Raw genomic sequence first — 16,401 nt, forward strand, 5'->3', positions numbered from 1 at the left:
TCACCAGTAAAACACTAATTCAGCACACTCGTAGCACAAATGCACATTTCCAGTGAGAGAAATCCGTGTAGTATTTGACAGGTAAATCCTACATAGTTGAAAGTTAGCACTACACTAACAAATTAGTGAAGTGCAGACGAGTGCAGTTTTTCCTCACTACAGTAGTAAACGCAGTTGTTTGACGAGTGTGCCCGAGTCATCGATGAGTATGTAATAATTCAATCCTAACAATCTATTCTAGCAGTCTACAATCCACCTGATTTAAATCGTCTCGCTGTTGCCATGCCAATCTAATCTGCCTAGTGACTTCACAAACGAGACCCACTGGAACATTAACTACTGAATTTTCTTCACATTTTAGTTTTGCATGGAATATGCGGCTCGGCTCAAAACCGGGGAGCAAAAACTGCACTTACTCCACATTATGATCCCGGATAAGTGCAAAGAGTCACTCATCCGGAGTCTGCTTCTGGAAATAGAAGCGAGCGCTTGCTAATACACTTCATGCGTGTCTCTGAGGGCAACGGGTTGCTACGCTCAAAGTGGGTTAGCGACACAGACGAGGGGACGAATGACAGATGGAGAGCTGGAGGGAGAACATCAATGCGTGTGTGTGTGTGTGTGTGTGTGTGTGAGTGTGTGTGTGTGTGTGTGTGTGTGTGTGTGCGTGTATGCGCGTGCACTGCAAAAGCCAGTGCGCCCCGAATCAATGACAAAACAGTCACGCTGCAACGACACCGTGCCGAGAATCCCCCATGTACCATCAAGTTTTGGGGTCCCCGATATTCAACTCATTTCGATTATATCAACGACACCACCCCAACACTGCAATGACATGTCGGGATTTGGTAACGTCATGAATATATTCATGTATGTATACATAGCATAGCAGTTATACGAATACTGTACTTCTGTACTCAACTTTCACTTTTTTTATCCACTACATTTCCAAAGTAAAATGTATGGATGTACTCTGATATATTTATCGTAACCATCTTTTATATTACAAAATAAAATCTAAATATGATTGTCGACAAAATGCCAGACTCAAGCAGCATGAAGCAGAAGAATATTCCTGGATGCAATTTTCCAATCCACAAGGTCTAACCGTTAGTTGCTGTTTCTGGATATTATCTATTGAATGAACAAAAAATATCTCCCTTATTTTTGATGAACCCTTGGGCCTTCTACCTAATAATGTTGGTCATTGTAATATTTGCAGAACCAAGTACTTTTTGAGGTGGTACTCGGTGTAGAAGGTTTGAGCTATCTTCCTAGTGTTACCTTCAAGCACTTTTATTTTTTAATTAATAACAACACATATTCTAAGTTTGTTTTCAATGTTGCTATTGAAGCGACTCGTTATCCACGGTCCTTCTTGCCTGAGGAAAAAGGTCAACATGAATCAATGGTGTGTGTCATGTACACATAATAAGGACGGGACAGCGGCAAAGTGTGATAGCACTGTATTTAAAGCTCTTCAAAACACTGTGAGCACACAACCCACCGATATACTAGCAACTCAATCCTGTGCATTGCCCAATGAGATCGTTCAAATAAAAGGGTTTTCAATGCCATGTAATCGGAGAAATCAAGAGATACAAGAGGACTTAAAGACATATATTGTGTTTTCGCAAAAAGTTTGGGATATTTGACATACGGGTGAACCATCTGATGCTTTTCTGTGATGCTTTCAGTCTTCCTGTTGCGCTCTAAGTTTAGAGAAGCTTGTCATCAGCAAATTGCAATGAAGACTGGAAGGAAAACACAGAGAAGCCATAGCAGTGGGAAGTTTTTAACAAAAAAAAAACCATTTGAATTGAAATACATGGAAAAAGAAAGATATCTTTTTGAACTCAGAATGTACTTTAGATTTGATGAAAAATAAAATGTTTTTTTCTGTAATAAAACATTCACAAAAATCCTTTTCTAACTTGAATTTATTTTAACACTGACAATTTTTTTCCTACAATTAAAACTTTTTAATTGACAAAAAATATTTTTAAGTCTTTTAAAAATAATTTAACATTGACAATCATTGGTTCATCTGAATTTATTTCATCATTGACAAAACATTTGTTTCAAACCATGACTTCATTTGAAAAAGGATTTAAAAACATTTTGAAACTATTGATTTCAAAACTGACAAGCATTGCTTTTTATATTTACATTGGAAAAAGTTCTATTTCGTCTGAATTTTTTGAACAAAAATATTTTTTTCATCTGAATATAAACATTGACAAGCACCAAAATATTTTTTCCCACTTTGAGTCAATTGACCATTGACAAAAAAAATGGCTTAAACATTTAAAATGTTTGGATTTTTTTTTAATTTGAAGTGATTTTAACACTGTTAATTTAGCTTGATTTGAACAAATAACAAAAATTCAAGGTCAAAGTGTATTTCATGCTCCTCTTAAAATTTCCCTCCCGAAATCCCAAACTTTTTGCGAGTAGTGTAAACACTCCTTAATGTTACAGGGTTTTTGTAAATACAAAGCATACAGAGAAGATGCAACTTAAAGTCTTTTCTGTGTCTTAAGTGAACATCAACAACAACTAAGTCAAAACACAGTAGAGTGATGAATCCAACACGTTCCGACAAGTTGGTCCTCCGGTTTGATACAAAGCCTTTCCAGTTGATTTGAAAAAGTGTTCATGTGAGTCCGAGGGCATCTACGCTCGCTCCATTAAAACCTGAAGGGCCGTCAGTCACCTAGGACTGCTTGGCACACGCACCATCGTCGTATGGCACTCGAATCCTGGTCCTGAGGCGGAGAGTGCATAAAATACAACACGTCGTTGGGCGCCCATGGCAAATTTTCACGGCCTTCAACACCAATTCAGTGCTATGAGGGATTCCACTGACAAAATATGGCTCAAAACCGGATTGAAATTGATCTTTAGATCAATGATTGCGCTGTCCAGTGCAATAGAAAAAAGGCTCGATTTTTTTTTTCTTTCTGCCAGTGTAGGCTAGTCCAGTGTAGGGTTGCAAAATTCCAGGGAACATTCCAACAAGAAATTTATGGGAATAAATCAAAAACTTGAAGGTTGGCATTCACTCCCGTAAACGTTCATATTCATCATCCAACTGAACCCAAATCGCTGTGTTGGTTTTGTGTTTTGATGGATTTTGTGTAGGACACTGATTTGGGTGAAACCAAACCACGTTCTATACTTCTGATGACTGGAAAAAGGTATTATATGTTTGTTTTTGTTTTTTTACAGTGTGAGTTATTGGGTTGATATTTAAGTTTTTTTTAAGTGAGTTACTTGCGAAGCAGAATTTGAGATATGAATGATGTTCGGAAACGCCATCACTCCCCAAAAAATTGGCTAATTAAGTTAGTGTAACGTCCTCATGAGCAAGGTGACAAAAAGTACTGTAAACAAAAATTTTAATTTCATATTCCCATAAATTTCCATGGAACATTCTCCACCTTAACATCTAAAAAATTATTTTTCCACCACTTTGCAATCCCGGTCCAGTGCATGAGATACTTCAATGCGACCCACTTTTTTGGTCCCAGGATTTTTTTTTTTTTTAAACATCAAACCACTGAAAAAGGATTTGGGCAGAAGAGTCATTAGAAAACCTGTAAAACAGATCTAAACCTACAGTTTCTAGAAATGTCTGTGAAAAGTCCTGAAAAGGTCAGCGATGTGGCACACAGCGAGTCTTGCAGCATTCAAAAGGCTCACGGAGTTGAATGGAATCATTTGGCTGCGCTCGGAATCATTCCCTCGGCGCAAAACAGTCACAACACCATTTTGGAGTAAAGTGGACCGCTGCTATTTGCAAGGAGTAGGACAATTTGTGTTCTTAATGTCAGAAGAAAAAAAAACGTATGTACGATATCACGCAAACATTCTTGAAAAAACTAATAAAAAAAAAAAAACTTTCAAAAAGTTGCTCACATACACAAAAAAAATCAATTAGCCTGTCAATGGTGTTTCCTCTTATATGTTAGCATAGCTAGTGAACTTTGGTATTTACATGGTTTGATTGAACATCTCGGTGTTAGAATATTATGTAAGGTTTAGTTCTTTTTTTGTTTTCCGTATACGTCAGCTTTGCAGTCAACTTCAAATTGGTCTTCTTTGGGATATCAATGAATGATTTCAGACCGACTTTAGTCTATTGGGAATTTGACTCGATTCTTTGTGAACTTAATCTATATAAAAAGAAAAAAAAAACAATTGAGATTAGGTTGTCGGTAATGATTACTTAGTTAGAATTGTTGAGTCACTTCCATTCATCATTTCCGACTCCCTTATCATCAAAACAGCCGTTTTAGCAGATATTTTAGACACTATCTAGGTCCACAATATAAAAATGTCTTCATTTTTTTTTTGGGATCAGTGAGTCAGGAACGATTCTAAATGTAGTCACTGCATTTGGAATCCTTCACTCATTCTCAACTCGAAAATCACAGCAAAGGTATTTTCTAGCGGGCCATGCAAATGTTGGCAATTAGGCAACGATTCCGAGCACAGCCCTTTTATCTAGCCCTCAGCGTCCATATTTGAAGCCCTTGTCGAAGCGTCAGTCATCTGGCGAGCACACTAAGTGGAGCTGGTCCGGACTCCCCACGCTTCCCGTACTGGAGCTGCCGTCCCCCAGGTCCCGAGCCACCATGCACTGCAAGGCCAGCTCGGTGGACCCACCGGGACTGGAGTCGCTCCGGCTGACGCACTCCTCCTCCAGGACCAGACACAGCTCCTTCAGGTCCAAGTTCTCCTTGACCAGGCCATCCTGGGTGCGCTCCAGCTCAGCCAGCTTCTTCAGGTAGCCACCCAGGTCTTCGCGCATGACCTTGGCAGCGTGGTGGCCAAAGTGCTGCCACTCACGAGCCAGCTTCTTCACCTTGAGTCGGTCGTCGTCCAGGAAGCAACACAGGTCCCGCAGCTCCACGTTCTCCTCCTGCAGACGCTGGTTGATGACTTTGAGCTCGCGGATCTCCAGCAGGTGGCCCTGGAGCTGCTTGTTCACCTCCTTGATGAGACGCCCCCGCTGAATGAGTGCCGAGATCTTCTCAGACTCCTCCTTGCGCAGACGACTCAGCAGCTCCTCCTTGGAGCACGCCAGCAGGTCCTCGTCCGACATTTTGGACAGCTCCCGCGTCAGGAGCTCCCCTTCGTTGCTCATCTTCTTCTTAAACTCAACCCTTTTGACATCCGAGACAAAAAAGTATCATGCATCCGGCATGTACACAATCCAAAACCCAGTACTTGACGTTTTTGTGATTAAGAGCTGTACAAATAAATTTGACTTGACTCGCAAGTACCAGATTATAGACCCCCCCCCCAAAAAAAACCACGACTATCCAAGTGTTTACTGTAGTTCCTTGCCACCAAATGCCACATGATGACACAGGGAAACCACAGATTGGTGCCAGAACACTACATTTATCTAAATGCTCTGCAAACTCCTTTCATTATATTCTTTCCTTTGCTTTTACTTTAAACATTTCGTTTGTAAAAGCATTTAAATGTTGTCAATGTAACTTATTTTAGTATTTTTTTGTTTCATTATTCATTATTCGATCGTTAGGTGCAGAAACAAGTGGGTGAGTTTTTCCAGTAAATAACGAAGGCTATATCCCTCTCTCCCACCCGTAATGTGTAAATAGACAAATACAGTACGCGGGCGTTCATTGTAGTTGCTGTACCTGAGAAAATATAAAAGTGCAGAGAGGATGGAATTATTTCACAAGCTGACCACCCTCATCCAGTGCGACTTCTGTGTGCAAGCATCACACCAGCAAGGTTTCTTCATTTGCCCAGATTTTGTGCTCAATTGTGTCTGTCGTCCAAAATGATCAGAAGCACCAAAGCAGCTTGCAAAACAGGCCTTCGCGAGTAAGGAACGGCCACTGTGCTTATTTCACCTATCCCCGAAGATGAGGATGATGATTCTATTTTCAAGGCAGCAGCTTGCAAAAAATGGCTCGCTCCATCCAGCCATCCATCCATACATCCATCCACCGCCGCCTTTTGTATTCTTTTTTTTTCCTCTTTAATCCATCAGGCAACGATGCATAACACAGATGTTGGCTGTTGTGTCTGTAGCGCCGTGGTTGCCACTCGCCATCCGGATTGGACTCCGAGCTCTGTGGACTCTCTCCGGTTTCTCCGCTTCGGTGAGAAAGCTAAAGCTTCTTCTCACAAGCGTTTCGTTTTTAGGCGTGGGAGGTATAAAAAAGTAAAAGGCCTACAAAATAGTCCGTTTGAGTCCGCGTAACGACATTTGAAGCCATGATCCGGCTGGAATTAAGCACAACAATGTCCGCCTCCACAAGACACTTTCACGGTTGGGATTCTCCGCTCGAGGCTACACGCCGTGAAGCCAGACGGAATCACCGGAAACAGATCAAATGAGGTTTCGAAATACGCGTGAATTGTACTAAGGTCTGTCAACCTAAATATCTGCCCCACCATGGACACATACCTGTAGTGATATTTCTAGGCTGACAGAATTCATCGATATGGAGTAAATACATATTTATTTATATATGTACTAGTATGTAAATATTTATAGTATATATGATTTAGTTTAGTATTCTACAGGATTGTCTTACCACTAAGGACAAAGTGTGCATGAGCCGTGAGCAGAATATCACACAGTATATGGAATAAATGCCTACAACTTTGATATGATTCTGTTGGAATAATGATAAATGTGAATATACAAAGTCAAATGTCAATTTCCCCTTGCAGTTGATTTACGACTTACAGCTTTCCAGTTGCTTTGTATTGAAATTTTACCGGAAATACTCTTCAAATGACGAATAACAATCAATTTTTATGCTTCTATCTAAGAGATAATCATAAATATTTGTGATCTCCTCCTGTCACTCCCTGTGGAGCTCTGGCTTTCAAAAACATCACGAATAATCAGATACATTTATTAACTTCCAGATTATAGAGCTGATATTTAAAAACTATTTCATTCCCTGCCTTCCCTTAGGGAATAATCATAAATATCTGTGATCTCCCACTGAGTCTCTCCCAGTGGAGCTCCTATTTTGAAAACACCACGAATAACCATAGAAATTATCTAAATATCGGTGTTCATTTTAAAACATGAATCATGCGCTGACTTGTACCTCTTGTTGACAGGTTTAGAGTCTAAAGAAGAAGCCAAGCCATGAAAATAATCAAATTCTAGGAAATGCCAAGGGAAGCTGGACTTTCTTCCTCTGGGATGTTCCCTGCAGGATAACACTACCAGCACGCACTATACACGTTATGTCTGCTTGTTTGTGTATGACTGTACGCTCCCCCTTTGTGGTTCCCCAATAGCTTTGTGCTGAGGCATTCACACACACATCCTTCCGCCCTGTGTCCCACCTCCATTGTTGCATGGAGACCAGGATAATGTAGGGTGTTAACCCAACGGTGACGGCATCGGAATGTAATGTGAGTTAAAAACAAGGGGGAAAAATGTGCAGCGAAGAGGGGATTTGTTCCCCACCTTGTCGGCACCTCCCATATATCGTGTAGTTACTCTGAAGGACACATGCAGAAGCACAGAAAAGGGGAGGGTGCAACCAGGCTGGGATTATGGGGATTTATTTAGATTAATCGCCAGCGGGGGAGCAGATTGTGTATTTCATGCGGTAAACCCGAGTCAGAGCAGATGTGGTCTGGTTTATTTTAAGAAAGTTGGAAATAATTAATAAGCAAATCTGCCAGCGTTTGTCATCTCTTGCGTTTCCAAGCGGACGTTTGATTAAAATTGTAGATAGTTGTACTAAGTTCATCTTGTTTTTCCTTTTTAATCACTTCACTGGTTTCTTTTATATCAAACAAATTATTTTAGGTGCATTACCTGACATGTTTCGGCGGTTTCTTCCGCCTTCATCAGAGTGACGAAGGCGGAAGAAACCGCCGAAACATGTCAGGTAATGCACCTAAAATAAGAAGGCGGAAGAAACCGCCGAAACATGTCAGATAATGCACCGAAAATAATTTGTTTGATATAAAAGAAACCAGTGAAGTAAAATTGTGGATATCTGACATAAATCCTCACAAATCTGACATTCACAAATGAAGTTTTGTTTTGTTTTGAACAAATTAGCTATTCGTATTGGAAAGAAGTCTTATTTTTCCTAGAAAAAAAAATTGTATCTTGGGAAGAATATGTATTGCACATTTTCCATCCAAAATTGAAACGTACTTTTCTTAGAAAAATACGATTTTAAATCCTGACAAAGAAGCCTATGAAACAACTTTTTGAAAAAAAAGAATCCTTTTATCTCATTACCCCCCCACCCCCACACACACACATTTAAAAAAACATATATTTAAGGTATAAAGCATAAAGCCAGAATATTCAGGTAAAAAGTTTGTATTTGTATATATTTCACTTCTTACGTTATGATTTTTTTCCCTCCTTAAACTTTTACTTCAATATACGTCAACATTATCTCAGAAAAAGGATTACATAGCTATGCATTTAAAATGTATACCTCACTATAAATACTGCGTGCATGATGTGTTGAAGACTTTAATGACAATTGCACTCATGCGATATGATTTTAAAAAGCGCGAGCGTAAACACGATTATGTAAAGTACTTTGCGTATTATGTAAGAATTGGAAATAGTGAGCGATTTGAACGAATTCTACATTTATAACGCAGTAGGCGCATACGTCATGACCAAACCAGACGTGTTACGTCATGACGCACACCTCTCCTCGTGACGGAACCCGGAAGTGGGCTCGTGTGTCTGACGACTGTTGTTGACATTTCTTCACACACCATTATTATCAATGCGTACAAGCGTGCCGCGTGAAATTTAAGAACGACTGTAGCGTTTTACCTCATTGCACGCATCCATTTGACCTTAAGTTATTTTTTTGGGGAGGGGTTGTTTCGCAGCGCCGCTAAATTCGAAGTAGCTACGACAACCCTGATACGAGTGGCTATCACAGAGTAGCAGCAGGCCAAGTGAAGCAAATTCACCCAAAAAACATGCCTTTGGATTTCGTAGCCTGACGGTGTTGGGAGGAGATTAAATTAAGGTAATGTTTGTTTGGAGTTAAACGAGCTACGTATCTTTTGTTTTTAATACACGACATCCATCTAAGTGAGTCAAGCGTTGTCTGAATTCATTGCTTTCCGTCCATCTATCCGATCATCTAGTCAGAATTCAAATTGCTGCACGTTAATTATACAAGTACCAGCTTTGCTATGGCTAATCTTGATGCTTGTTGACATTTCTGGTCTCGAAACAGATGGCTGTTGAGCTGGATGTGTTTGTGGGTAACACCACTATCATGGACGAGGAGGTTTATCAGCTCTGGTTGGATGGATATACAGGTAATCCTGTATTTTTTGGCACTATTATACCTGTAGTATGACAAACGTTCCATTCAGTCGTGTACATGGATACTAACTGGGCATGTTCAAATCCAAATACAGAACTAAATTGGATCTGAACATTAAAAAGTCCGTTTTAATTTGCAATCATTTGGTTAAGCAAGTTTGAAAGAACCATATTTGTTCTCCGGAGCAGTAAACGATGCCGTGAAGGTCCGAATGGAGGGCGGAGCGCTGGACGAGTGCGAGGCGAACGCGGACGTCCTGTTGAGTGACACGATGGACCAGTACAGAACTTTCCAGATGTGTGAGCGCCTGTTGCACAGCCCATCCAAATTGGCCAATCAGCTGCTCTTCCAGATCCCGCCTCATCGCCAAGCCATGCTCATTGAGAGGTGATGCGCTTTTCCCCCTTTCATTTTTTCCCCCCAAACTTTTGGCGTGTGTCATTTCCATTTCACGTATTTTTCGGGCGTCATTTATGACCATTTAATTTCAAAGAGGACTTGCATGCTCCCTTTTTGTTTCCTGGATGTGGTTGAGTCTAACTTAAGTCGCTTCTTGTTCTTTCCGAATTTAAGATACTATGACTTTGATGACGCATTTGTGCGCGAAGTCCTGGGCAAGAAACTATCAAAGGGAACCAAGAAAGACTTGGATGACATCAGCGCCAAGACAGGCGTGACTCTGAAAAGCTGCAGACGACAGGTAAAATGCTAACATTTGATCTGCTGTTAGTCATTTGTTGAAAAATCTGCAAATTCCAACGTTTTCAGAATTTTATGCAACTCTTTCGAAACAAAACAATTCCGTACAATTGATGTTTAATCGCAGTTTGACAACTTCAAGCGTGTTTTCAAAGTGGTGGAAGAGCTAAAGGGCCCTCTAGTGGAGAACATACGTCAGCATTTCCTTCTCTCTGACAAGCTTGGAAGGTAAAACTTTGACTTTGCAAACTGAAGCGTTGCTCATGTTCCTTTTTTCTCCCTGCCTGGTTTCACAACCCTGTGATGTTTTTAACTAACTCCTGTTATCCAGGATACTTGTGCCAAGTAAAACAACGGCGCGCTAACTGCCTTCTTGGCCTGTTTCAGGGATTACGCAGCCATTGTGTTCTTTGCCAACAATCGCTTTGAGACAGGGAAAAGAAAGCTGCAGTATCTCACGTTCCAGGATTTTGCTTTCTGCGCCGGGCAGCTTATCAACAACTGGACAGTTGGAGCTGTTGGTGAGAGATTGACTCGGTTTGTTTAAGATGAAAAGCATCCTTGGATTAACATGTGACTGTGTGTCATTTTAAACATTATCATTAACTGCCTTACTTTAAACGCACATCCAAGACAAACAAAATTTTGAAAGTGTGAGCCCAAACTAAAATGCTAAATATTTGCCACTTAAAGTGGTACCAAATACAAGTGACCCAATTTTTTTTTTCCCCCATCTGAATGTATACAATTTTTGCTTTCACAAAGAAAGTGTCCTCAGCTTCTATGGCACAAGATGTGCGGTCATGTTATTATGGTGGATGTTTTTTTGTTTTCTTTGTTTTTTACGTTGGCTTTAACCCCTAACAAATTGTAACGTAACGTCTTTGTTGACGTCAAAACCTTGTGGCACGTTCAGTGGAGTATCTCTAACTCTTGGCCATCAGAGGTCGCCAGGACTTCCGGAAGGAAGGGAAAACTCCTTCCTGTCAAAATCTAAAACACATTATATAGATGTTTCTTGTGTAAAAAGTAAGAATGATTTAAAGATGTAACCATCTACAAAGAAAATAGTTGTTTCATTTATTATAAATAAACGTATAGAATAATACGATTGACACATTTCCTAACTATTTAGTTTTAAAATGATCAAATCTCACACGTACTCATTCTAGATAACATGGTGGAAGACATGGATGTGGATCTTGACAAAGAATTCCTCCAAGAACTGAAAGAACTGAAGATTTTAATCTCTGACAAAGATCTGCTGGATCAACACAAAAGGTCTAAAACACACTCACACACACACACACACACACACACACACACACACACACACACTTACGCATGGGCACACATGCGCATTTGCTGATGACCAGTGAATCCAAAAGTTCAATTGCATAGGCCTTATGTTCTCACATTTGTTCTTCAGTCTTGTCTGCACAGCCCTCAGGGGGAAAACAAAAGCTTTTCCTGAGATGGAGACCAATTTCAAGGTAAAAAATGAACAATAATTATCATTAATTCTGTGCGCAGTTTTCCTCCAAGCACTTTTGTGTGCTGTATTCACCGGCCTATTCACGATCAGTTGTTGACTTCTTCATTCACAGATTGACTTTTTAATTTGACCTACTAACTTCCACCATTTACTGAAATTGAACAAATTGCATTGGCGCTATCTTGTGTCATCTTTGCGTCAATAAACTACGTTGAAGTGAGTTTCACGTAGAGCTTTGCCGCTGTCTTGAGGCCATCCCGTTTGCTCGCTTATGGCGAGTCACCTGATTATGTAGCAACAAGCTAACTAACCTTTGCCAGACGAAATCATCTGGTTGGGGGGAACATTTTTGCCTTTTACGGGTCAAACAGCCTGAAGCACTGTATAGTCCATTTCACCACTGTATTATTGTCAAAATGGATTCAGTTTGTGTCTTTGGATTGTACGACTTGACTTTATTTCTCGCCAAGGTTTTGCTCCAATTCCAGATTATTTGACTTGGGAAACCCTTGGCCATTCTACTGTGCAAATGAATCATTTTTCCTCTTGGCAGAATCTTTCCAGAGGCCTTGTGAACATCGCGGCCAAGTTAACCAACACCAAAGACGTCCGTGATTTCTTCATCGACCTCGTGGAGAAGGTGTGTAGTTTTTTCCAAGGCTGGACAAAAGCATGACGGAATCCGCCTGATGTAGGACCACCGCTTTTCTTCCCTCAGTTCATCGAGCCGTGTCGCTCGGACCGATGGACGGCGGCGGACATGAGGCTCTACTTGACTCATTACAGCAACTCGGCGCATATACTAGACACCTTCAAGTAAGAATCATGGAATCCGTTACAGAATTAACTTTGTCGTCTATTTAATTTCATAACAAAAGTCTGCTACCTTAATGCTAACATATAATGTGAAATGCCATAGACAGGATAATCGAAATTATCGTCGGTGTTGCAGTTAATCTAAACCTACTACATTAACACAAACAGATCAGCAACACGTAAAACTAAAGAGTATTTTAAACCAAACCATACGATACGTCATTGCTCACTGCTGCCATGGGAAGTTGTGGCATAACATGGTACTACACGGAAGGCGCACAAATCTAAATTGGGACTTGCTCGGACGCAATACAAACCCTTAAAACGGGCTTCAAAATCCCGTGATATAGCTGTCCCAAATGTGGCGGCGGGCCCACCAGGCTTGTTTGGATCTCTGTCCAGGCGACCCACCGTGAAAACAGACTACTTTGGTCAACTAAACAAAGTCAGATAAACACTTGGACTCTACCATTTGGCGCTCAGCCATCAAGTTGTGCGTCATGCTGTCTCATCCCTCATTCTTTAAACTGGTAACAGTGTAAGCTTAAAGGTTGGCCATTCTGGAATGCTGGACCACCTACAAGTTGCCTCACATTTTGCTAAAAAGAAAAGAAACTTGACATAGGTCAGATTCCAACATATGCACCTTTTAATATCACAGATATTTTTTGTATGTTTTACCCACGTGCTAAACCTAATAGAACACGTTCAATTGTCATAAAGATATTCCTTTTTGCCTGTTCTCATGCTCTCGTCGTCAAGAAACGAGAGACCATCGTATGCACACGTTTTTTTTTTTTTTAAACAAGAGGCAAAGTGTGTTTGCCTCAAGTTTGTCACTCCCAGTTCAAATGTACTCTTTACTCTGACATTTAAAACAAAAGAAAATGTATCTGCAGAGCTCAGCGCCACCCAGCATGTTAAGACACAGCTTGGTACCACACTGGAAGTTTTATTAGATTTTGTGTAACACATTGCTGGGGGCGATGCAACAAATTAATGGCATTTAATTTCAATTGGTCATGGAACAAATTTCTCTTCTCGGTCAAGGTACCACTGTTTTTTTTCTCCAAGACTTTGGGTTAAGTTCTGACTCGTACGACCCCATTCAACTTTCGAGGCTCCGCTGAACCTTGTTTTTCATGTAAACATTCCGAAATGGAATCCGGCTCTGGCCTGCACCTCTACGTATTCGACAAAGAGATATTCATGAAAATGGTTGCCTTGCTGAGTGGACAAAAATAGCCTTGCTCGACTTTTTCTTGAGATTTGCACTTGGGTTTAATCTTTGTGTGTCTTTGTCTGTCTTTCTTTGCATATCAGACATCAAGTTGTGTGGGACAGATACATGAACGTCATCAAAAGCTGCATCTTCAAAATGTATCACGACTGAGTGGCTTTTTTCCTCAACCACTCCATTTCCCTCCGCTCATGGCCCGAGCTGTTATCTTAACCACCCTCCTACGTATGGAAAGCCATGTGAGCATTTTTTCTATATCCTTGGCGCCCAACTGAAGGTTCATAAACTAATATGCTCTTCTTACCCTCAGCGCAAAAATTGTAGGGATGGGCAAGTAGCGATACCAACCAGCCTTGTTTCAGGGTGTGGTACCTGCAATTGTTTTAGATCAGGACTTTAGAAATGAGAAGAATTGAAATCTGACATCAAAGTAATGTAATTTCAAGAATTCTTTTTTTACTGTTGGTCTCTAAAGTTATTTGTCATTGTTTGGGGGAAATTTGATGCATCAAAAGTACTAGTGGTATCGGTGCTCGGTATCAGTATTGGTGACAACTCAACATTTTGGTACGTGTGCTGGTATCGTGGTGAAAAAAGAAAAGCTGTCCCTACTCTCTAGTAATGTTTTTTTTTTTTCACTCTGAGTGACACATCCACCATGAGGTGGATATCAAGAGGATGGCATGAATTCTCAAACGTGTTTCCTCACCTTCGTTTTCGGCCTCCCTTGAATTTTTTTCCCCTGTTAACGTGACTTCAAGCCTCCAAACAGCTTCTCTCGCTGTCTCACTTTGTAAATAAAAGAGCATATTTACATCAAGATGTCATCGTGTTTTATGTTGTTGCTATGAATAGCACGATACCATCATGAAATCAGTCCGTGTGGCAAAAGTTAAGGACCTTGGATGGAGATGAGAGGCAGAAAGTACTGAAAAGCTTGCATGAAAATGAAAAGTGACAGCAGATCAAGGCGGTCTGCTGCGTTTGAATTTCTTTCTGTGGGATGTTTGTGTGCGCGTGTGTGGTCAAGGAAATAAGGGAGCCTGCAGGGGGGGGTCGCACAGTTGCTCCACGTAAGGGCAGGGGGGGTCGAGCGTGTGATTTTTAACAAGATCCTCCTGTAATGACAGCTGCCACCACCCACAAACACACACTTTGAGTAAGCAGGCGTCGTCATCTCGGCAACGCAAACAATGCCGTCGCTCGTATAACGTCTTCTAAAACCCAGAGGGCTCTGCTGACCATTTGGGACCACCTCAGGTCTTGTTTTTGTAACCATTTAAGCAGCGTTAATGCAAATGTAATGAAACTTCCTCAGGATGTCGATTTTTTTTTTTTTTTTTTTTTTATGTATAAATTACATTATGCATTTCATGGACAAGAAAGCAATTTCATCACTTCACTGGTTTCTTTTATATCAAACAAATTGTTTTACGTTCTTTACCTGACGTGTTTGATTTTAAAAAGTAGAAATACCCTCTGCTGACAATTACATTTCAATTTAACATGTACAAGCTCATTCAATTTGACTCTCCAAAGTTGAACAATACTGAGGCTACAGTAAGCTCTGGCTATAATAATTCATGACATATAAATTCCAGAAGATGGCGACAAAGAACTTAAAAATGGAAATGCTCATAAAACATCAACGCCACACATCAAGTATGTACATAATATTCAAGTAATGTTACATAAACGGCAGTTATTTAACACAAATGAACCACTTTAACCAGATGCTCCGCAATAGTATTAGCAAGTTCACGCTAGTGAAAACTAACCTCAAAACTTGGACAAACAAATATGCACACAAACAGCATCACGTCAGTAACCTCACTATTTACCCCCAGTGATGAATGTCGGCAAAGTAGACGACAAAGTATTTTTTTTTGTATGTGGCACTTGGGGTCAAATGTTTACCACTAGTTAACAAGTTGATGTAGTACAAGAAGCAAAAAAGATATTTTTTAAATGAAAGCCTATGTCTCCAAGTGGCCAAAATAAGCCACAAACCATCTGCAGGGGTTACAAAATCCAACAAGGCCTGAGGGTTAAAAAGCCAAGTTAAACTCGTGTCGGAAAATATTTCATAACGTGCTGGAATGAAGCCTCCGGTGGCGTCCGTCTTGAGTCACACATCAACTACTGTAATGCAGGTTAAGCAACATCCAGAGCACTTTGCAACACGTCCAAGACGCGATGCGTACTTCTTGCGGGAAAGAATCCCCGGCCAGCCAGAAATGATTCCAAGCAGCGTCAACGGATTAGTCACGTACAAACAGTCGAGCGGCACACTTGGAGAGTGATAATGATAGTAGTTTTGTTCGAAAGCATTTCAAGGCAGAAAGGCTTCATTCTTGCTCAGTAAGCAGACACTTTTTCCACTTTCCACTCTCTAATTTTTGTCAACATTCCATTTATTTCTCTCTTGCTCTGTGACTATAAATATCCTTTTTTTTTGTGGCTTTGTGGAAAAAGAAGGCCTGGCCTCCCCAAATATAGGTGTATGGGGGGTAAAATGGGAGAAGGGTGGAAGAGCTCGGTTGGGGCTTTTGCGGGGGTTTTAGTTTAAACGAAACCAGGTGTGTTGTTGGAGCGGGATGGATGGATGGCGGTTTAGGGGGGGTCGCGTGTGTGTGAATCTGTGAAGTTGTTGTTCGCTCGCCATTTGGACGGATTTTCGGGTATTTGGGCCGCAGACCAGGAATTCGCATCTCTAGACTGGGGAGGTGGGGGGCTTTACAGGGTGGCTGTGCAGGGGGCCAAAGGGGGAGGGGGGGGGGGGGGGAGAAGACGAGTGGGCGGTCTACTTGCTC

The 16,401-nt window shown here is 40.9% G+C and overlaps 2 protein-coding genes across 4 annotated transcripts; one reads left to right on the plus strand and one right to left on the minus strand.

The window, feature by feature from the left end:
- Positions 1 to 1,450: 1,450 nt before the first annotated feature.
- On the minus strand, positions 1,451 to 7,875 carry ccdc85b (coiled-coil domain containing 85B). Of its 2 annotated transcripts, none has more exons than XM_088382762.1 (2): positions 7,838 to 7,875; positions 1,451 to 5,171 (listed from the first exon to the last, which is right to left on the minus strand). In XM_088382762.1, exon 2 carries the CDS (start codon positions 5,150 to 5,152, stop codon positions 4,550 to 4,552), a length of 603 nt encoding a protein of 200 aa, XP_088238888.1. In that variant the 5' UTR covers positions 5,153 to 5,171; positions 7,838 to 7,875; the 3' UTR covers positions 1,451 to 4,549. The 2 variants fall into 2 exon arrangements, with proteins under 2 accessions (XP_088238888.1, XP_088238878.1); XM_088382752.1 differs by lacking the exon at positions 7,838 to 7,875 and adding an exon at positions 5,676 to 6,385.
- fibpa (fibroblast growth factor (acidic) intracellular binding protein a) lies at positions 7,393 to 14,408 on the plus strand. Of its 2 annotated transcripts, none has more exons than XM_088382739.1 (11): positions 7,393 to 7,425; positions 9,246 to 9,330; positions 9,527 to 9,725; positions 9,912 to 10,038; positions 10,165 to 10,265; positions 10,425 to 10,558; positions 11,210 to 11,318; positions 11,467 to 11,530; positions 12,086 to 12,172; positions 12,251 to 12,348; positions 13,672 to 14,408. In XM_088382739.1, exons 2-11 carry the CDS (start codon positions 9,246 to 9,248, stop codon positions 13,739 to 13,741), a joined length of 1,074 nt encoding a protein of 357 aa, XP_088238865.1. In that variant the 5' UTR covers positions 7,393 to 7,425; the 3' UTR covers positions 13,742 to 14,408. The 2 variants fall into 2 exon arrangements, with proteins under 2 accessions (XP_088238865.1, XP_088238856.1); XM_088382730.1 differs by lacking the exon at positions 7,393 to 7,425 and adding an exon at positions 8,691 to 9,032.
- Positions 14,409 to 16,401: the final 1,993 nt, after the last annotated feature.

Source organism: Syngnathus floridae, chromosome 1, assembly GCF_059516105.1.
Source record: "Syngnathus floridae isolate MCC-2025c chromosome 1, RoL_Sflo_1.0, whole genome shotgun sequence".
Classification (NCBI taxonomy): Eukaryota; Metazoa; Chordata; class Actinopteri; order Syngnathiformes; family Syngnathidae; genus Syngnathus; species Syngnathus floridae.

Excerpts from the sequence above, each read along its gene's own strand:
- fibpa (XM_088382739.1), top strand. The coding sequence starts at position 9,246 with ATGGCTGTTGAGCTGGATGTGTTTGTGGGTAACACCACTATCATGGAC. Across the intron at positions 10,039-10,164 it reads TGAAAAGCTGCAGACGACAG|TTTGACAACTTCAAGCGTGT; the intron begins GTAAAATGCTAA and ends GTTTAATCGCAG. Across the intron at positions 12,349-13,671 it reads CATATACTAGACACCTTCAA|ACATCAAGTTGTGTGGGACA; the intron begins GTAAGAATCATG and ends TTTGCATATCAG.
- ccdc85b (XM_088382762.1), bottom strand. The coding sequence starts at position 5,152 with ATGAGCAACGAAGGGGAGCTCCTGACGCGGGAGCTGTCCAAAATGTCG.